We start from the raw sequence: 23,192 nt of genomic DNA, 5'->3' as shown, positions 1-23,192 counted from the left end.
TAATGGTAGGTTATATGCAGACCTAAAATTTACCATCTTCAGTGAACTCTCTCCTTCGTATACAGATACAACTAGGGGCATTTTCTTCAGTTAAAGAATTCTGCCCATCTTCATCGAGTTTATGCATGAGTAAATTAGTTAAGGTGAAGAACACTCTTTTTTTTTATCCAAGGCGATACATTGTCCCAGCCTGGAGAGGTATATTTAAGATCTAAGATGAGATGTAATTTGGTTTTGTTGGGACAAAGAGCAGGAAGGCTTATGAATCATAAGCCGATGCTCATGCTCTCTAAAGACTATTAACCTTAGACAACAAGGATCTTCGTAGAGGTTCCTCTGGGTGCATGCCCAACTCCTCTCCAATTCCTGCTCTCTCTCTCTCTCTCTCTCTTCAATAACGGTGTCTTCGTCCCTTACAGCTCTCTGCTACCTCTCCGACAGTATCCATGACTACCACTTTGTGAGTCAAGGCAAAGTTACTGTTGCCTCAATTGATGATGCTGAGGAAATGCAGTTCACGGATGTAAGTGCCCGTACGCGAGGCCTAGAGTAGCATCAGTTGTAAGAAGGACCCAAAAATCGGTCCCACAAACCCTCGTAGATCCAGTCTTTATTGCCTGCAACCACACGTTTATTTCCTTTTTAGTTTCGTTTAAGAATATAGATAAATCATTTCGTAGTCTATTTCTGTGTTATGTTGCTAACAGCTATGTACCCATACAAACTACAGGGACTGTTCTACAGGAAAAAATGCGATAATGTATAGTTAAAGATTTAACTTAGAATTATATGCCCTAAACCTCATAGACTCTAAAAGGACAAAGAGTATACCCCTCTCATCTACTAATATATATTTATATATATATCTATATATATATATATATAAAAGTCTGGAATAATATACATTTCTAGATATGGAGCTTTCTCCAGTATACCAGTTCAGTCATCTGTTTCAACTTATGAGGTGTACAACCATGGTTTCTATCCGTGAACATCTCATCTTTACCCTCTTCTAAACATTTATTTTTAATTAACATATATGTAACACAAAATCGCAATCTTTTTCCCAAAGCCCTTTTTTCCCCAGTCGCCATTTAGTAGTGACGATAAAACAAGCCTCCTAACATGTCTTCCTCCCCTTTCTCATCTTCCTCAACTGTCTTCCTCACAGTAACATCCCTTCCCCCGTCCCTCACTTTTATTTTCGTTACTTGTTATTATAATAGCTAGATATACTCATTATTAGTATCTCATTTTACCATATTGGTTTGCTATTATTTTGAAAGTGTCTTCCAACACCACCAGGCACTATCCTTTCCTTCCCCTCATCCTCAAAAGTGCCATCAAACAACACTCGGCACTACCCCTCCTTTCGTCCCTCAGGTCACTGGTAAGACACAATGTTGACCAAAATACTTCCTTGTTATTTCTAGCACTGTGCTACTTGTCTAACGACATCCACGACTATCACTTCGTCTCACAAGGCAAGGTCACTGTGGCCTCCATTGATGACAAAGAGGACATGCAGTTCACTGATGTAAGTGCGGGTACTTCCTCTGCCAGGATAGAGCAGCTGTAAATGGTGAAAACATGGGACTAACTTCGTTCGTTCAGCGTGCTTATCATGGCTCTGGAAGCTACAAACGAGAGTTAAGATGGCAGCTGAACTCTCAGAGCGCTCAATGTTTATAACAGAACTGCCTTTCGTCATCTCTTTAAAAATGCAATGCAGCTAAATTGGCAGGCATGTCAGTGTGCTTGCTTCAGGGTTTATCTGGTATCAGCCGCATCAGTTGTATCGTCATGAGCTTTTTTTTTTTTTTTTGCTAAAAACTCTGCTGCTGATGATGCACTTGCAATCATGGCTTGACGTTGCTTTAATATTTTTAAGCCAAACTGAAATGTGTACATATTATGTATGCTAAATGTGTGTGAGAGATTATGTATTTGTGTAGTTACAGAAACAGAGCTGTACTCGTTGTATTCGGTGTTCAGTATTTCGTTTGTTAAATAAATGTTAAACGTTTCTGTTAGAACTAGAACATAAAACATCCTCCTGTGCCGCATTCCAACAGACGATCACTATTTGTGAAAGACTTTTTTCTTTGTTTACAATTGTGACTTATTCTCCCTGTTGGTGTTCAAATATCTTCGACCCGTCTCTTTATGATTTGATCTTGAACTAAATTTCTGCTTCTGCTGTGTCATTCTTTAGTCTGTTTCAATGTTCTACTACTCGAATTCTGTTAACGAGTTTCGTCTTTGTTTTTTGTTTTTTTTTTACTTTAGATATTTCGTCTACTTACTGTTAGGTCAATAGAACCGGTCTTTGCATAAATGTTACAATCAGTTAATAATCTTTGAATTAATAAAATTGGAGTGACAAAACTCCGAATGAGCGAAATGTTCCAATAATAAAAATATCCTAGTGCTGAGCAAGTGTCTCTTAAATAATAAACGTTAGACGTCATATTATAATCTAATTACGATATATAAAAAATAATACAAAGCGTCAATCTCTCCCTCCCTGGTGGAGGGTGTATTGGAATATGGAGGATCTCCAGACTTCTTGAAGAGTTCTGTCCTGTAGAGCTGCCGATGTTTATAGATACAAGGATGTACTCTCCCATAAGGATTCTGTGAATTATAGTACACATAGAGATACAGTGCATATAGATATGGGAATTAAATCTAAGTATTGTGGTTATTATACAAGGACCGAATAAAGAGTGTGCAGTAGTGCCCCGGTCAGTGACTGGCAACTTTCAAGTTGAGATACAGAGGTTTAAAGTGCTCTTTCTAGCATATGTTGCCCGTGTATTATACTGTGCGCTCCCCTCCCCCCTCTTAAATCAAGGAACAGGACTTATCGTCTTCTTTCTTGCATCAAACCTGAATGTTGCAAATTTTCCATTCACTTGACCCCCGATGAAAATAGTTTTAAGAGTGCGCTCGGTGGATCTCCATTTTCTGTTCTTGATTTAAAAAATTTATCGCTTTTATGTAATATTTAATTTATTATAGACGTAGTATTTCATAATAAGTTAACTTTTATTAACCGATGACAATTTAGCCTTACCTAACCTAACCTCTCTGTCATAACTTCCCAGCACTGTCTGTGTTTGTAGTTTCATATTCGAATCTACAGAGACAAGCTATGGCTCTTGGGTCCGCCTCTTAATTTTCGAATGACTGACACATTTAAACTCCTGTATCGACTCATCTTTTAGTGTGTGTGTGTGTGTGTGTATGTTTCTTCCTAATTCCTTCCAGAAAGCCTTACATGGCCCTCGGGGTCTCAAATCCTTCCTAAACAATAAAAAGCATTAGGCTCGTCATCCAGACACACTAAAAAAATCTAGAAAACCCCTTAATTTCACTTTATTTTTAAGTTGTAAAGAAATAATTACTTAATGCTTTCCATAGTATCTGATCCACCATACATTTTTTTTGTCATCACAATCGCCTACGTAAGAGTAAATGTCATAGTCTTATCTACTATTACCATCCTGACCGGTGAGATCGCTTGGTATTTCAAAGGTAACCACTGTATTGTTTCCTCTTCTCCATTGTAACTGGGATACATGCATGTTGTAAAACTAGTTGCTACTAATTCCATTATGGTTTCGTCTTCACCAAGACGGCTGAGCATGTTACCAATCACCTTTCTAATTACCAACTGCTTCAATCAGGCAAGTGCACTTTTGTTTCTTGTTACTGTATCATTTACTATAACTATAGTGTTACCATTCAGGTTATCATTACCGTATCATGATGGCTATACCGCTCAGGTTACCACATATTAAGTGAATGTGAAAACATAATTGTAGTGCTACAACTGAAGAGTTATTATGGGAAATTTTATTTTTACATCCGCAAAATACAAATTTAGTCTGTTTAGAAAAGTTTACTGATAATATTACATATTGAAAGTAAATGATTATTCAGTAAATTTTGATATAAGACATGTCATTAATATGTCACATGAGCTATGGCTGCAGGCATACCAAACATATATAATTTTAGGTGTCACCTGGTAAAATACCACCACCTAAGTGACATTTTTATTGGCAAACAAAATACCCTTTCTAAAACCACAAATGCCCGTCTTCCAGGATGCCTTCGATGTGCTCGGCTTCTCCAAGGAAGAAAAGGAAAACGTGTACAAGGTCGTCGCTTCTGTGATGCACTTCGGTGAGCTGAAGTTCAAACAGAGGGGTCGCGAGGAGCAGGCTGAACCTGATGGCACAGCTGTAAGACCCCGCGCTTCACTTGTTTAGTGTTCTCTATATTATACCTGTGAATAATGCACATTTTTCTCTCTCTTCACGTATCTTTATTTCACTATGTTACTTAGGTATCCCCGCAGGGGTATCTTTAAGAGGGTGCTTGATTTTTTCCCTTCTTATTTTTCCAACTTTTCGATTCTATTTTGTTTGTAATTCAAGAACGCCTCATCCAATCATCTTCAAATTTTCAACACTTGGGCACGGTAACGGGGACCAATTCTTGGTATAATTGGCATGTTCAAGTGCCCTATAACCAGAGTTGTTGAATGCATTTCCAACTTCCTGGAATGGCTCCGATAACTTTCAAAACCCCTCAGTGGCGTAGCTTTAACGTTCAGAAGAGGTGCCAAAACCTCGACGACAGTGGAGAATGAAATTTAAATATGTTGGTGCAGATCTGATCATTTTTGTGTAAAATAGTGTGGCATATTTGTTCCAGTTAAATCGCGTAATTTTCAGTTTACGTCTTCTGAGCGGCTTCAATATTTAACGGCTGATGCATCTTAGGGACAGGATAGTACCTATTAAGTTTAGCTTGCGTGCTGGCAAGTTTATTGATGAGCAAAATAGTTAAAAAAAACTTAGAATCGTTGGAAACCGTGTCATAACTGGATAATGACTCATCTGAGCGGCTTCAGATTTTCACCACTGGCGTGGTTGCCCGAACACGTGGCTCGTCCTACTGTTGGACGCCACGAGTCTCAGTTTGATTATTTTTATCGAATAGTGCTATTCATTTTTTATTCAATAACTAAAGAATGCTTCTTCTGATTGGCTGCAAAATATTACTGGAAAATGTATTTTTTCGAAATACTAGTTTTCATTCGATAATCCCTGAGTGTCGTCGCATCTGATTAACTTCAACCCTTCTATGGTGATTACATAATAACGCACCAACTGAGCGGCTTCAAATTTAAGGTGCTTGTGTGTTTTAGGATATTAGTCTCTTTGGTCCCCCTGAAAGAGTTGAAATTTGGATATTAGTTTCCATAAGATATCTGAATGCCTCTTCCAATTCCCATTAAATCTTCAACCTTCCTCGGATCGAGTAGTGACCATAACATATTTAGTTTCCTTAAAGCTTCATGTAAACTATAAATGCTGTTTTCTTTAAGTTGTTAGGTTAGATTACGTAAACTTATGTTTAACCACAAATTAAAAAAAAAATATAAAAAACTATGTCTAACTACAAATTAAAAAAAACATCGCAATATTTCTGGCATCGAGGTTGCCGAGAACAACCAGAAAATGTTGAATTCGGTCCAATTATCACTATACACAAATAACCCGCACATAGAAGAGAGAAGCTTACTTTGTAAATGGTCCAAGTCGGACCGAAACGTCGTCGTAAGCTTCTCTCTTCTATGTGCGGGTTATTTGTGTATCGTTCCAGTCACGGTATTGTGCCTTTTTTTATTATTCAGTTCTCACTCTTGGTGCGAGAGCTATCTCCCTATTAAACTTCCTATCCACTGTCTTCATGTCCTACCGAAGTCTTCCTGAGTTCATTACTTCATTTATGAAACTCATTTTGCGTGACAGAATATGACTTGGAAACATCTAGCTTTTGTTCCCAGATTGTAACTATTTAAATACTAGATAGGGCTGCAACAAAATGCAGGTTTAAATGATTTTGTTAAAAAGTATTCCTTTCTCCTTCTATCTTTCTCAACTTTTTACACTTGGTGTGGTGAGCAGTGTTCAGCACAAGAGTGTAGTGCAATTCCTAGAGTAGGAATATAACACAATAGTGAGAGCCACTCTTTCCTCTCCTGCAGGAAGGTGATCTCGTTGGCAAGTTAATGGGCGTGGACGGTGCTGATCTGTACAAGAACCTGACCAAACCCAAGATCAAGGTCGGTAACGAGTTTGTGACCCAGGGCAGGAACAAGGATCAGGTGAACTACTCGGTGGGCGCTCTTGCTAAGGGCATCTACGATCGCACCTTCAAGTGGTTGGTGAAAAAATGTAACGTCACCCTAGAGACCGGGCAGAAGCGAGTTATGTTCATCGGTGTCCTCGACATTGCCGGCTTCGAGATCTTCGATGTAAGTTTTCTACCACCGATTTATTTTATGATGCAATATCTTACTGTGATATAAAGTAAACTTTGCAAATTATAAAAATTTAAGTTATGACACATTATATAGAAAATTATAGATTCATAACATTGATTTGCAGCAGTTTTATATTTTGAGGCACTTGATGTATCGTGAGTGCTGTAATCGTGGACAAATTAAAACAACAGCTGCACCCCTCTAATCTCTTCCCTTTCCCACCAGTGATAACTATATTTCTAATCCTTCCACCCATTCTCTTTCCCTTCATAAGTAATTACTATATTTCTGACCCCCCTCCCCCCAATATCATCCCTTCCCTCCAGTGATAATGTTTCTGACCCTCCAATTCTCTGCCCCTCCCACCCAGTGATGACAAAGTCCCCTGTTTTAACGTGACTGCTACGCCCTGGAGCAGATCAGAATCAACAGCTGTACTGAGAATTCTCTGCGAGTCTCCACGTATATTCTTGAGTTCGTATGGAACTGTAGTTTTTGTATTAAGCTTTTGAGAGGTACTAGTTCACCCCAAAGGCTATATGAGGTGCTCTTTGTCCCCGATACCCTCCCACACCATGCACGCCGCCCCCAGTGTGATCTTCCTGTACTGAAAATGACTTATCTTCTACACCCACTAGCAGAACCCAGTTGCTAAAACTGTTTGAGTGACCCCCCCCCCTCCATCCTCTTTCAGAGACATGGCAATGGTTTGAACTCTAATTGCGACTCATAGTAGCAACCTTTGGAGGATCCAGCCCCTGTCCTTAAAGACATTCCCCAGGCTCTCCTCTTCTAGCATCATCTGGAATAACCCCTCCCAGTCCCAGACATTTTCTTCCTTTCTCTCCCAGTGCCGTTTAGATTACTCCCTTCCTGTCTTTTAAGCTACTGTCTCATCTTTCTCTTCCAGTACTGCCTTAAACTCCCTCTCTGTCCCAAAAGATACTTCAAATCCTCCCTTATCTTATAGTATTGTCTGTCTGGATGACCACTTCTCTGTCCCCGAATACAATTTCTCTCTTCTCCCAGCACCCTCTCCTCTTGAAGACACTTCCCTCCTTTTTCTTCCAGCACAGTCTGGATCCTTCCCTCCATATTCCTAAAGACACTTCCTACTCTCCCTTTTCTTCCAGTACCGTCTAGAATATTCTCCTCCCTATTCCCAAGTCACTTTCCTCTCCCTTCTTTTACGGTACTTTCTGGAATGCACCCTTATTTTCTATGAAGATATTTCTTCCCATCCCTTCTCTACAGTTCCTTTTGGAATACCCTCCCTGTCCCTGAAGACATTTTCTCGCATTCCTTTTCTTCCAGTACCGTTTGGAATACGTCCCCTCCCTCCCTCCCTCACTCTCTCCTTGAAGACATTTCCTTCTCTTCCAGGCAGCAGCATATCCCGAGTGATAACTCATGTTCGTTTTACTCATCTCCCGCTAATACATAAGTTATTTTTAATTGTGCCCGTTGTGACGAGGATAACAGGAACAAATATTTGTACTCATGATGCCACACTTTTCCCCTCCAGGAAAACATCTCGTATTCACTGTGTTACTTTCTTACTGTCAGGTAAATGGACACAGATGCAACTAATGTGATATTTTATTGTGCATGTATGGTTTGTAACGGCTTGAGAAAGTTCCTGGAGAGCGAAATGTTGCCACAATAAAATGTCACAGTAGTTGCATCTGTGTCTATTTACCTAACATTTTGTCGGTAATTCTACCATTACTACTTTCTTCTTTCATCTTCCCATTCCACTATGTCATTCTTTCGTACTGTCCCGTCGTTCCTCCGTCCTAACTGTGACACTTCCCATTTCAACATATTTGAGAAACATATAAAAATATATGCAAGGAAAGCCCCCAAAGCAGGTATGTATTCAGGCAAGACAAAGATTCATTAAGTCTGGTATGTAGATTTGTCAATATTTCTGTGAAAGTTGTATTTCAGTGGCCTTTTATTTTTGGCAAATGTTAGCATCATGGCTGGCTGTTTACACTAAATAAATAAAAAGCCATAATACTACCACCAAAGGTACTTGATCAACACTGCCCTTGATGCTAGAAATATTATGAATGGTCCTCATGTTCTAAACATGTTAGAGACAGCCATTATGCTTCTATTTCAGTATACTATCCCAACGGGCTTCAGTTTTTTTCTTTCTCCCTTATCCTTGCTCCCTGCCCGCCTATGTATATAATATGTTTCTGAGCAGCAGCAGCGGAGGTTTTGGGCAACAGAAGCAAGAAGCAGCAGCGCCACCACCGCATTCTTTCTCCTCAAACCCCATCTGGACAATGTTGGCTTACCCCCGCCACCCAACCCACTAATTTGCATTACAATTCCTTTATCTTAATACTTTTTATTTACATATTTTATAATCTGTCGGGAAAAGCGAGACTACTTATTACTCGTTTTGGTCTTTCATGTCATTTTTCCCTGCATCGAATTTTGTTACCTAAATTTTAAAAATCCTTAGATACTGCACAGAACGTCTTTGTATCTTATCTTTTAAAGGAAAATTGGCGATTATTTCAGTGTGAGACTAATGTAATTCAATTTACCTAGCTATTGAACTGTATCAAATCTGGAATTACAGCTTTATACAAATTAACTGAAGTTACTTTTCGTATTTTTCTAAAGATCGTTCTAACGAAATTCTTCAAAAGCGTTTTCTTACTAAAAATTACATAAGCCTTTAATCTGTCCTATGTGTAATCACAATTCATTAAATGTACCCTGCAGTCCTGTAATGAACATTCATAATTCAGCAGAACACCCTGATGGAGGATTTAACAAGCAGGGAATCTCCCAGTATGATATTTATTATCTTTCAATCCTTCCCAACAGTACAATGGCTTTGAACAACTTTGCATCAATTTCACCAACGAGAAACTGCAACAGTTCTTCAACCATCACATGTTTGTCCTCGAGCAAGAAGAGTACAAGCGAGAGGGCATTAACTGGGTTTTCATTGACTTTGGCCTGGACCTCCAGGCCTGCATTGAACTTATTGAGAAGGTAACAATATCACATCAACATTGCGCGTTTGTGGAGATTCTGCATCTTCTGACGCCATAGTCCCAATAAAGAACGTTTTGGGAAGTGGCAAATTTCACACAACAGTGTTCCTTGTCACCCCATTCCTTCACACTGGCAGCAGCTACTGCAACGGATACTTGTGTACTAATGCTGCCCAACACAGACTGTTCACACAAATCTTCCTCTCCATGTGTACAATAAAGCCATATATCAGTGGCGCGCACCCCCTTTTTCCCGAACCTACCCTGCCCATTAAACTGGCAGGACATTTTTCCTCTGTCCGTATATACATTTTCTGGCCCTAGGTGACGGAAACAAAACATGACTTCCAGGATTTGTAGCACTCCCTCACTTGGAGGTCCTCGATATATTAACCTTTCCCGTTATGTGAGTTTTCCTTGTCAATTTGTGGTCTAATGATATGACAGACCAAACTTCCCCTCGGTATGATTTTCAGTGTGTTGTGAATAGAACCTTATCCTAGTGTATGGTCTTGCCTTTCCTAGTTCAATGGCTTCGAGCAGTTATGCATCAATTTCACCAACGAGAAACTGCAACAGTTCTTCAACCATCACATGTTTGTCCTCGAGCAAGAAGAATACAAGCGAGAGGGCATTAACTGGGTTTTCATTGACTTTGGTCTGGACCTCCAGGCCTGCATTGAACTTATTGAGAAGGTAACTACCGGCCCCTTACCTTCCCACGCATGTACCCACTTACTGAAATGAACAAACTCGACATTTCTTTTCTAACATGTATCACGAAGGAGAGTCATGCTCTTCTGATTTCTTTACTCCTTACCCCGCTTCTTTCCCTCCTCCATAATTATGTGGATACTTTTCCCTCGTATCCCCACGCTAAAAGATCCGGAAGAAACAAACTTTCTAGGGTCCATATTATGTTCTTACCTAAACCTTCATGTGTTACAGTGTTTACTCATATCTATGCACCTCTTCCCAGCTTCCCCAACCCCGTGGCCAGCTAAGACGAGGCCAAAGCCATGTATCCCACTCGTATCGTGTTGCTTAACCTAATCTCTGTGCATCTATTACCACCCTTCCAGTTTAATGGCTTTGAGCAGTTATGCATCAATTTTACCAACGAAAAACTACAACAGTTCTTCAACCACCACATGTTTGTCCTCGAGCAAGAAGAGTACAAGCGAGAGGGCATTAATTGGACTTTCATTGATTTTGGTCTGGACCTTCAGGCCTGCATTGAACTAATCGAGAAGGTAAAACGACAGTGCCAATCTTAGCGTCCGTCGTGTGGTCCATGCCAGGACATGAAGGACCTGTATCCTGTCTCTTTTGTCCGTTGCCAAACCAGACCCTCCTCGGAGTGCCAGGCGAACTGGTGACTATGACACCATCCCTGAATCCCAACGTGTACCCCCTAATTTGTCAACATAACCCTCTGTTAATGTGTCTTATGATTTTCGTTTATGTCCTGTGAGAAAACAAAGCGAACGACAGCCTTTGTTATCTGTGCCCACCTTGAATTTGTTCTAACTTGTCTATGCATTTCCTTGTGCATTACTGATGTATAGTCCCTTTCCTCACCTCCAGTTCAACAGTTTTGAGCAACTGTGTATCAATTTCACAAACGAGAAACTACAACAGTTCTTCAACCACCATATGTTTATCCTGGAACAAGAGGAATACAAGCGGGAGGGAATTGAATGGACCTTCATAGATTTTGGTCTTGACCTCCAGGCTTGTATTGACCTCATTGAAAAGGTAACCTCTACCACGGAACAGTAAGAGGGATTATATGTTATCTCGTGCAATCATGTACGTAATCTTCTCGTGCCAAGCCAAGTGATAATGCAGCCCCAAGCCGTTATCTGTGTAGACTTTTACTACATAGTAGACGGAAAGAACAGGTCATTTATCACTGAGCAATGGTTGCTGTCTCACAGTTCCACCCTTAACCCACTAACTCTCGTGCTTCTTTGTTATCTGTAAACGCCTCGCGTTCCCACCACCTATCTGCTGGCCCTAGTGCCACTTCATGCTACCGGATTACGCATTAAGCAATGGAACGCATAGATCAATAGGTTGGCACTGAATGTTGTTACATCTCATGCACTCATTGTCTTGCAGCTTTCAGTATGTCCTTCATATTTATAAGCATTATGTCAATGCCACTCTAACATAATATATCAAATTCTGTTGAAAACAGTTAATATGTATATATATATATATATATATATATATATATATATATATATATATATATATATATATATATATTTCACATTCAAATGTAGACTAAAGAATATTTGTCAAAAACAGTTTTTACGGTTCTCCAGGTAAGTACAACCTGATCTTACAGTTATAGCTTAAACACGTAGTGTTCACTGAAACCCCGTATTGATTAAGCAATTTCAAGAATATAACTACATTTTCAAACTTGCATATATAATTAAACTTTGTTTCATCATGCAAGTCAACCGTTTTGAAAAATGTCTATATGCTATAATGTTAGATTCAAATACACCCAGCAGTTTGAGATTTCCTAACATACTGCATTGTCTCCAACAGCCTCTAGGCATCCTCTCCATCCTTGAAGAGGAGTCTATGTTCCCTAAGGCTACTGACAAATCCTTCGAGGAGAAGCTGAAAACGAACCATCTTGGGAAATCTCCTAACTTCATCAAGCCCAAACCTCCCAAGCCAGGTCAAATCGAGTCCCACTTTGCCATCGTTCACTACGCCGGTACCGTGCCATACAATCTTACTGGATGGCTTGAGAAGAACAAGGATCCCCTCAACGACACCGTCGTCGACCAGCTCAAGAAGGCCAGCAACTCTCTGGCTGTTGAGATCTTCTTCGACCACCCCGGCCAGTCTGGTGGCGCCGACACTGGTGGCAAGGGTGGTACGTATTCTAAGAAACCCTCTTTTATTTCCATACTAAATGACCTTTCGCTCTCAGTCTTTGAAGAATAAGTCACAATACCATGGCTGTAACAAATGACAGCCCATCAATTGAAGTATAAACTGGACACCACTTAATGGTCCTATTAGCCACAGCCGACAGTGTTTCAGTTTTCGCTTCCAGTCTGTGGGTTACTTGCGAATTAAGTCTTAGTCTTGCCCTATACAATAAATACTATAAAACTGCTATGATAATACTGGGCCAAGATTATTCGCTAGTCATGTATCATCAGTAAGTGGGTAAAGAGAGCAGAGATTATGGAATATATCTCTTCCACAGAGTACTGCTGCAGCCACGATCACCAGCCATTCCTGTACTATTGGCTTCACCCAGTGAAACCTCCGTAGAATGTGGAGGAACTGAAATACAGATAATCTTTGTTGCTTAGTTTGCTCTTTAGACTTACACTTATATTTTTCTCGTTAGATGTATCTTGACTATGAATTTCTACTTGTTTGCTACATCATGTGATAATTAAGTAAATATTAAGTTAATTGGTAGAATATCTTAGTGGTATACCTGGTAGTATACTTGGGTAGTTAAATATATTATAGACCTTCATTTAGATTTATACTGTAATATTTACATTAACTTAATAAAACCTCATCAAGCAAAAAAAAAAAGTAATCTTCAACACTCAAAAGTTTAGCTAGTAAAAAATGTTAGAAATATATAAACATTTCATAATAACTATTTTGATATTAAACTTTTTGATACTTTGCCAGGACAAAGTTTTTGTTTACTACAGTGGCAAATGCTGCTGGTGCATGTTGCGTGCAACAACAACTTAGTGTTTTTTTCTGGTGTTTTGACCAATACAGAATATTTAACTTGTATAGCTGATGCGTATGCCATTTATATCTTCTATTATAGCTGATGCGTATGTTATTTTTATCTTTTCATCCTGAGTTATTTTCTTGGAGTCGTCTCATTTGTGACTTGAGATGACGCCGAACGGGTTATGTGAGGGGGTCTGGCATGATGAAAGAGCCGAGGTAGACAGCCTCCCAGAAACCTGGTAGGCACCTCTCCTCCTGAGACACGGATAATGAGAGTGTTGTCTACCTACAGGTGGAAAGCGTGCAAAGGGTTCTGGCTTCCTGACAGTTTCCGGGCTTTACAGGGTAACTATTTCTAAATGTTGTGGATTGCAGAAAATCGCCTAGGTGGCCTCGCCATGATAGAATGCGTACTTGTTGTTCTTCCCGTCCACCTCACTGTTCCATAACTGGCTGGCTATTTGGAAGCGTTATTACATTATAACTGGCTTCTGTTTCCATTCGATTGTCTTATAACTGGCTGCCTGTCTCGACGCGTCTACGCCTGTCTCAATGTGTCAATGCCTCAATCGATATGTAATGTCTCTCAACAAGTAGATCTGGCCACTTGAGTAATACACTAACCCTTAATTACCTCACAGTGATTCGTCTTGTGGTTAACTCTGTGTTAATGAAGGCTTAATTGTGCGTGTGTAGCGGTAGAGCGCTGCTAATACGCCATAGGTGAACCTTGTCTGTGTCTTTCCCTGCAGGAGGGAAACGCGCCAAGGGCTCTGGCTTCCAGACGGTGTCCGGCATGTACAAGGTAAATAAGCTCTCTCTAGGTGCACTAGTGCTACATCACGCCGCCTGGCCTGCTAAGATCAACTACTCCACCCCCCTACCTACATCCATAGAAGGTTACAACCTCCCCGTCACCCCTTCCCCTCGGCAGTAGTTCCCTTCCTCACCCCCCTCAAATGATAGGTTACAGCCTCCTCATCCCCTCCCCATCCGAGCCGAACAAGACACATTTCCTTACTGCCTCTCTAAAAAAAAACATACCTCCACATCCCCTCTCCTGATTGTTCTGTTTTCGTGTACTTTATATTGCTGACTGTTATGTACTTATATACAACGCTTACAAAATAACAGAATAATGCATACAACATAACCTATAACTTATTTTACATGTATCATATGATTTCTGTTTGCTTGTCCAGGATATTCAAAATATTAATACACTTTTATATTACTGTATCACTTTGCAAAATTGACCATAAACCATCAGATAATAATGTATTTCTGAGCAACAAAATTATATATATATATATAATATATATATATATATATATATATATATATATATATATATATATATATATATATATATATATATATATATATATATATATATATATATATATATATATAATGTGTGTGTGCATAGCACCACGATCAGGAGTCAATGACATTTTGGTACTTAATTAAACCACAGTGAGAGGATATTAAATTTAGAGTGATTTTGCTATCTCTTAATTACATTTTCAAGGAACAATATCATTGGAGAAATTACGAACTCGCTTGGAATTTAACTACTTTCCACTATGGTTATATTACATTTATATGTTTATGTAGTTTGACCAAAATGAAAAGACTAAAAAATACAATTATATCACATTATCGATGAATAGTGAACATTTTGAAAAAAAAAAGGAAAATAATTAGCACAGTTTGTATTACTAAGTCTAAAATGATGAACAGTGATGAAGCGTTATTATATACATAAGTCCCCATTAATGGTGTTAGTGTTTTGTCAGACGAAGCCTACAATTATAATTTTTACTTGTGGTCACTACCACCAACGAATTCGATAAACTAAGCATTATCAGCGCAATGTTTGTGTTTGATGGTGAATTCTACACCCACAAGCTGTGTATGGAGATGGAGAATAACATGTTTTCCGAAATAAAACTCCGAAGTGGAACTGTACTCCCTAACACAAAGTGGCACATATATGATGAAAATGTTACACCTATATCTTAAGATTAAATTTTGAATTAAAGTGCTGCTCCATCTATCCAATATATATAAGGCACTATTTCCTTCATTATGTTATTAGCGAATGTGACTGAACATCACAATAGCCTACGTTGTTTGTCTCTTTCAATATGGTCAAATTACATATTAAAGTATCATTTTTAAGAATGCACACACACATTATATATATATTATATATATATATATATATATATATATATATATATATATATATATATATATATATATATATATATATATATATATATATATATATATATATACAAAAACAGGTGCTATATAATTAAAATAATGATATTAACCACAGTAATCGTTGAGTAACTCATGCATTTGCACATGATTTTAAGTCATATAGAAAATTTAGCTAAATTCAACAGGATGAAATATGTGATAAGAGGTTGTATCCGACTATCATTATAAAAGATCTATTAGCTTGTAAATCTGATATGACAAATGATTCAATAGTATGTGCAGCTATGCAGTTAAAATAATTAAAATGAAAACTTACGGTAGTTTCAAATAAAAAAAAGATATTTATTTTTATAACACTAGAATAAGAACATTCTGATTTATTCATAACAGTACTGAGTTATTTATAACAAAAAGGAGTTGTTATAATATTACTGAGGTGTTTATAATAAGAATTCTCACTTCACTCGATAACACAATAAGTATCCTAGCATATTTCCCATTATTTACATGTTAGGTGATGTACGAGTTTAACCTGCTGAGATGACCACCTGATGTAACCAAAATAAAATCTATAGAACTACTGTACTATCACATGTAAACCAACAGTTAAGACGATACATTTATTTAACCATTACTGACGTGACCACAAGGTTAACACACAACACTCCAGCAACATTGATGTGACCACAACGTTAACAAACAACACTCAGCAACACTGATGTGACCACAACGTTAACACACAACACTCCAGCAACACTGACGTGACCACAATGTAACACACAACACTCCAGCAACACTGATGTGACCACAATGTAACACAACACTCCAGCAACACTGATGTGACCACAATGTAACACACAACACTCCAACAACACTGATGTGACCACAACATAACACACAACCCTTACCAACACTGATGTGACCACAACATAACACACAACACTGCACCAATACTGATGTGACCACAACATAACTCACAACACTCCAGCAACAACTGACTTGATCACATGATGACAACACACCACCACCACTGACGTGATCACAAGATGACACAACACACCACCACCACTGACGTGATCACAAGATGACACAACACACCACCACCACTGACGTGATCACATGATGACACAACACACCACCACCACTGACGTGATCACATGATGACACAACACACCACCACTGACATGATCACAAGATGACACAAGACACCACCACCACTGACGTGATCACAAGATAACACAACACACCACCACCACTGACGTGATCACAAGATGACACAACACACCACCACCACTGACGTGATCACATGATGACACAACACACCACCACTGACGTGATCACAAGATGACACAACACACCACCACCACTGACGTGATCACAAGATAACACAACACACCACCACCACTGACGTGATCACAAGATAACACAACACACCACCACCACTGACGTGATCACAAGATAACACAACACACCACCACCACTGACGTGATCACAAGATAACACAACACACCACCACCACTGACGTGATCACAAGATAACACAACACACCACCACCACTGACGTGATCACAAGATAACACAACACACCACCACCACTGACGTGATCACAAGATGACACAACACACCACCACCACTGACGTGATCACAAGATGACACAACACACCACCACCACTGACGTGATCACAAGATAACACAACACACCACCACCACTGACGTGATCACAAGATGACACAACACACCACCACCACTGACGTGATCACAAGATGACACAACACACCACCACCACTGACGTGATCACAAGATAACACAACACACCACCACCACTGACGTGATCACAAGATAACACAACACACCACCACCACTGACGTGATCACAAGATGACACAACACACCACCACCACTGACATGAGTACAAGATAACACACTCCACGAGTTATTTCTTGTATAGTTCCCAGTAAATTTAAAAGGAATATGAAACATCAACCAACGTTATCACCTCTGTCAATCCTCTACCTCGTGATGTGACAAGATCTATTATACTTCTGTAAAAAATATCACTAGTATAATAAGTATGGTAATATTAACGTAACCACGAACACGTTTTTAACCTATCAAGAAATACACCTTGAACCCATACAAACAGTAATCAAAATTATCTTCATTTTCAGAAGGTACATTACAATTAGCGTGAATTCTGATTTACTAATTTGTGTGTATTGATTAAGTAAACTGATGTCGCAAAATAAAGAACAGCAGTAGCAGTAACAATGACTTGAAAATAAGGAATAGTAGTAGTGAAAGTAATTTAAAATAAAAAAAAAATGTTAACATAGTAAATATAGGTGTGTTATAGTTAGCAAATATAAGACTAATACAGACATTATAAAGTTCAAAGTTGACGGTTATTGGTTATGTAGAATAAATAATATTATAGGTGTAGCTCACAGTTAACTGCATAAATTATAAAGTATGTGCAGCATACTAATTAAAATTTACTTTAAACAAAATACTAGAATTTGGATTGAAATGAACTGAAAAAAAATTAAATGAGGTAAAATAATTGTTAATTTATATTAAACTTTAGTCTTGTAGATTACGCCACTATTCAGGCAGTGTTCTCTATAGCAGACTAAAATATTGTAGTGTTCTCTATGGTTGGCTATGCTATTGTTGATGAGGTAGTGTTCTCTATGATTGAGTATACCATTTTCTTCAATTTTAGTTTGCTATCTAGGTGTAGGACCTCCCTTCTCTATATTTTAATGTTACTTATTAATATTGAGGTTGATGGATTGATTTCAAAATCGCATGTAGGTCATTTCTGTGTTGAACGCGAGTTTGCAAGTTGTCATGCATTGTCCGAGTTCATCGGTGACTATTTTATTTAAGACAGGTTGCGGTGACAAGTGTGCGGTCATTAGTAATGACTGCTGTCTCTAAATTATTTGGTGGCGTTTGGTAGGTCAATGATTAATGTGTCTCCCGCACTACTACAACCTTACACCTATCTTATAATCTTATACTGTATTATGAACACTATAAACTTATATATGCGATGGTGTGCTGTACAAAATTCCTGTTAACTACACTTGAACTCTCTTCACCGTCTCAGTAACATTTATACACCTATATCTCAAAATACCTCTACTATCCCCTCCCACCCTCCATGCGGTATTTTCATGCAGTTTGTGTCAATTAACAGTTTCATTTCTCCCTTTATATGGTCTGACTCCAGGAGCAGCTAAATAAGCTGATGACCACCCTGATGAGCACTTGTCCCCACTTCATCAGATGCATCATCCCTAATGAATTTAAGCAGACTGGTAAGGTCGCCCCCCAACCATTAATCCCCCGCCATGCACTCCAACACTTGTGATGCCAGTCCTCCCGAGTGAACCCAGAGGACAGGCACCCTTCTCTTTGTTTTCCCTTCACAGTAAAGTTTGTGTTTTTATGGTTTATCATTTCAAACGACCACAAAGTTTACAAGCCATAAGGTGATCTTCAAGAACAGCTGAAGTACGCCACCTTCAAGAGTGCTCTCTGTAAACGTGTGTGACCTTCCCTTCCCTCCACCACTTCTAAAACCATACTTAAACGGATGTAACTGGCCGGACTGGTAGGTTTGCTGGGTCACTTTTTTTTATTCTCCACTGGAAAGTTTAATCCACTTTACAATGTGGCAAACCCTTCTCCCTAATTAGTTTAGGAACAATTTACTCCATATCTCGAACCGTTATGAAACGTAGGTTCGAAGAGCCCGGTACATGACCACTTGAGGAACAAGACCTGTTTCCTAGTAGCACTATGGTTAAGACTCTACACGCATGCCCTTCCACACACTGGAAAAAGGACTTCCACATCTCTTGGCCCCCTTTTTTTACCTATTGTTATAATCATGTAGCTAACTGGCCCCGGGTCCTCCCCAGGAGCAACTCAACAACTTGATGACCACCCTCAGAAGCACAGCCCCGCATTTCATCCGTTGTATCATCCCTAATGAAGTAAAGGCGTCTGGTAAGGTCCCCAGTTAGATCTAAAATAGTCGTACAGTAGCCCAACACCTTCTTGAGCAAGGTTATTACTGCCAAAGTTTTTGTCCTGTCTCCGTTTCCATCAAAAATTTATGTCCCTTTTGTCCAACATGTCCCTGAAAGAGCCATTTGGTCCTTGTATTCCCCTTCTACTTATCCCAGATTAGTGTCATCACTGTCCATATATCTGACAGCTGGTGGGAAAACTTATGTTATTTGTCCGGTGAACCGCCAATAGGCATTTACCACCCATGTGTACTTTTTCTAGTGTTCAACAGGACAAAACATGACTTTGTAGCCAGTTAGTTTGTTAGGTTTAAGACCTATCGACTGCATGTGGGTCATTCAAGACGTTAGACCAGACCCTGTATAGTCTAGAAATGTCAACGGGACTTGTGACATGCGTGACATAAATGCCCACAAGACCCTGAAAGCCCCTGGTGGAAGAGGATATCAAGGTAATTACCGCAATCTATATCTGCTACATTTCCCTCCTTCCCTCAGGAGCAGCTCAACAACCTGATGACTGTCCTCAGGAGCACAGCCCCGCATTTCATCCGTTGTATTATCCCTAATGAGATTAAGGCAGCTGGTAAGATCCCAGGGTTGCCACAGGCCTCGTAAATGCTGGTACAGAACCTAGCCGGCCCTTGTCTTGTCTCAGTGTCCTATGTCTAAAAGCGTATTCTTAACTCCACATTGACTGGATGGGATACCTCAACTCCCTGTGTATATATAAACAATAACTAAATATAATGTCCTTCGAATAATTCACATGTTAATCAATACTGTCAACTTCATTCCCACCGTTGGATTTTTTTTTTTGTGATTAACAGGCATGTTCCATCTCCTGTCCAATGTCCAATCTTGTATGTAATGTGGTAACGCGATATTTGTCTACCCAAACACTGGATCTCAATGGGTACTGCTTTTTGTATAGTGTTAGAGCGGTCAGTTGGAGAAACCAGTGAACTACTGGACCAACTTCTGACCATTGAGTTATGGTGTCCTCGTAGTTCTTGTTTTAGTATGTGTTATCGTTCATTCTTCAGGAACAGCTTAACAACCTGATGACTGTCTTGAGAAAAACTGCCCCTCACTTCGTGCGTTGCATCATTCCTAACGAAATCAAGGAGCCTGGTAAGGTCCATCATCACTCGTATCTTTGTAGATAAATGGTTCAGAGAACCGACACGTTGATAAATTAGACACATGTGCAACTCTTGGGTATCTTTATTGAGGAAACATTTCGCCAAACAGTGGCATCATCAGTCCATATAAAGGAGAAACGTGAAAAACAGGAGAATGAGGTAATCAGTCCCTCAACCTTGAGTCGATGTGGTCGGTCCATCAATCTTGAATAGATTCAAGATTGATGGACTGACGACATCGACTCAAGGTTGAGGGACTGATTACCTTATTCTCCTCCTGTTCTTCACGTTCCTCCCTTGTATGGACTGATGAAGCCACTGTGGCGAAACGTTTCCTCAATAAAGATACCCAAGAGTTGCACATGTGTCTAATTTATCACTCGTATCTTTACTAGTACTGAGACTTGCATCATTCTTCCCTTAACAAGCACTGTAATATATTAAATTTTCTTAAGTCTCCCTTCAATTTTACTTATTCTCCTATATCACTTCTATTTCGCCTATCGGCTAATCCAAAATGTTTTTAAGTATTATTAATATCACACTTTCAATTCAGTATGTTATAACCACCACTTTGATCATGCAATTAAAATATACGGATTTGATTTCAATGTAGTTATAATAAATCATCCAGAGTCTTAATTTTCACATGGTTCAGTAAAGTCAGTTCCACAAACTTTCATAACGCAGTTGGTGCTGGTGTGACTGGTAGCTCACTTCAACTACCGGTTAGTGCTACCATCTTTAATATTTCACTTCAACTACCATTTTGGTGCTGCATCTATACACCCCGGAACAACCCTCTACGTAGCCACCTACCTGGGGCTGGACAGTGGGGCTACTGCCTCTGGGATGCTGGCCGTCGTAAGGGGTCCAGTACATATCCTTGATACTGTGTTCTCGTCCCTGAATAGGTGTGATCGACGCCGCTCTGGTAATGCATCAGTTGACCTGTAATGGTGTGCTTGAAGGCATCCGTATCTGTCGTAAGGGCTTCCCTAACAGGATGGTTTATCCTGACTTCAAGCACCGGTAAGTTCACCATCCTGTAAACATTAAAAATTAATGCCTCAGACATACGGAAAATGGCTACACCAAAACTTAATTAACACCAAGTTGTACACATGCAAAACACGTTATAAAAAAAACATAAATTTAGTCTAACTATAAGTTGATTATATAAAAGTATTAACTGCGTAAACAGAATTTAAGTACTGTTAATATACCACAAAATTCCCGAATTAGTTTCAGGTTTTCCCAAATTTGTCAAGTTGCGCCCTGCACTACCCGCCATATTAATGCTGATTTTGTCATTATTTTTAGTCAGAATATTACATTTTCAAAAATTATATGATATTTGTTTCTTCGGATATAATGAGTATTCTTTCTGACGTCATTTTAAAAGAAATCTGATCCAGATTGCACCAATAAATATTTTATTTGATTAAAAAATTGGAATTATTCCGAATTTGCTGACCGGTAGCAATACGAGTCTTGGTATTGGTGTGTTTATATGTTATCGATATTTCATTTTATGAAGTGAAATCATTGTGTAAGACAACAGTCATCGTTGCTCTCTAATGACAAGAAACTCTCTAGTACTAAAATATTAGATGAGTACAGTTTGGTAGTGTGTATGTCTCGTGATTAGCAAACGGAGGATCGAACCTCCAACGCCTTTTTATATTTTTGACTCAAATATGTTTAGCGATTCATATAAATATAGTAATTAAGTTCTAAGGTGAAGCAGTACAGCTGATTAGTATGCAGTTGGGCCAAAAGTTACTTAGTAGAGACAATATTTGAAGATAAGAGACGAGCCTTAACTTTCAGCTTTATAATTAATTGTATCAAGCGATGTCTGTGATCCAGAACTAAGCAGGGAAATCATATGACTAATATCCTCCCAGTCATCTTATCACTGTAATGAAGGTAAGTGAATTTTGTATGAGCCTGATGTTATTATCGAAGACAATGAAAGGATTATCGAGTATATGACACAAGCATCAGAAAGTTGTGTGCTTGTCGTGTGAAAATGCCTGTCATCCTAACACGATACTTCTTTAGCTACAAGATCTTGGCCCCCAAGGCCATGAATGATGCCGAGGACGAGAAGAAAGCGACTATGGTTTGTCTGGACTCGATCAAGATGGACGAGGAGAAGTACCGCTTGGGTCACACCAAGGCATGTTGGAGTGAAAGTCTTCCACAAATATAACCCGTTTTCCAAAATAACTACACGGTTCTATTTGATTAATATTTTGTTAAATTACCCCACCAGGTCTGTACCAGTGATATTTCATAATACTGACGCCGAAGGCAGAAGTGGCTTCACTAACATTTATGATTGGGTTTGGTAACTAAACACTGGAAAATGTTTTTTTTTTCTCTCCTTTTCGTGTACAATCGGTCCCAGTGGAGACAGGGACTGTTCGAGTTATTTTAATGTGAACAACTGCATCTACTGTGAACATACTTTTCGGTTATTCACTCTCCTCCTCACATCTACTGACTAGTGTTAATCTGAATCTTTCAAAAACATAACACATTACCCCCCTGCCTCAGTTATAACAGCGTCCAGTAAGCATTATGTTTAAGGCATTAATTGCCTATTCCTTTTATGTTTAGGTAATCCTCACCCCTTCTCCAACTGCATCCAGGTTAATT

General features: G+C 39.1%; 1 protein-coding gene across 50 annotated transcripts in view; it reads left to right on the top strand.

The window, feature by feature from the left end:
• Positions 1-23,192, top strand: part of LOC128689405 (myosin heavy chain, muscle-like) — a 66,285-nt gene that overhangs the window by 22,780 nt on the left and 20,313 nt on the right. For 6 of the 50 annotated variants that reach the window (XM_070086218.1, XM_070086245.1, XM_070086215.1 and 3 more), the window contains exons 7-15: positions 1,434-1,537; positions 4,116-4,253; positions 6,068-6,337; positions 9,895-10,065; positions 11,935-12,271; positions 13,403-13,455; positions 19,879-19,966; positions 21,440-21,557; positions 22,593-22,710. In XM_070086218.1, coding sequence (XP_069942319.1) covers positions 1,434-1,537; positions 4,116-4,253; positions 6,068-6,337; positions 9,895-10,065; positions 11,935-12,271; positions 13,403-13,455; positions 19,879-19,966; positions 21,440-21,557; positions 22,593-22,710 — 1,397 coding nt within the window. Of the gene's footprint in view, positions 1-419; positions 524-1,433; positions 1,538-4,115; positions 4,254-6,067; positions 6,338-9,196; positions 9,368-9,894; positions 10,066-10,451; positions 10,623-10,956; positions 11,128-11,934; positions 12,272-13,402; positions 13,456-13,862; positions 13,916-18,575; positions 18,664-19,269; positions 19,358-19,878; positions 19,967-20,426; positions 20,515-21,439; positions 21,558-22,592; positions 22,711-23,192 lie in introns of all 50 variants that reach the window. The other 44 variants (XM_053777637.2, XM_070086230.1, XM_070086242.1 and 41 more) reach the window with 33 other exon arrangements.

Source organism: Cherax quadricarinatus, chromosome 18, assembly GCF_038502225.1.
Source record: "Cherax quadricarinatus isolate ZL_2023a chromosome 18, ASM3850222v1, whole genome shotgun sequence".
In the NCBI taxonomy this organism is placed as follows: domain Eukaryota; kingdom Metazoa; phylum Arthropoda; class Malacostraca; order Decapoda; family Parastacidae; genus Cherax; species Cherax quadricarinatus.
Note: the sequence above shows the minus strand (reverse complement) of the source record. Positions and strands in the feature narration are given on the sequence as shown.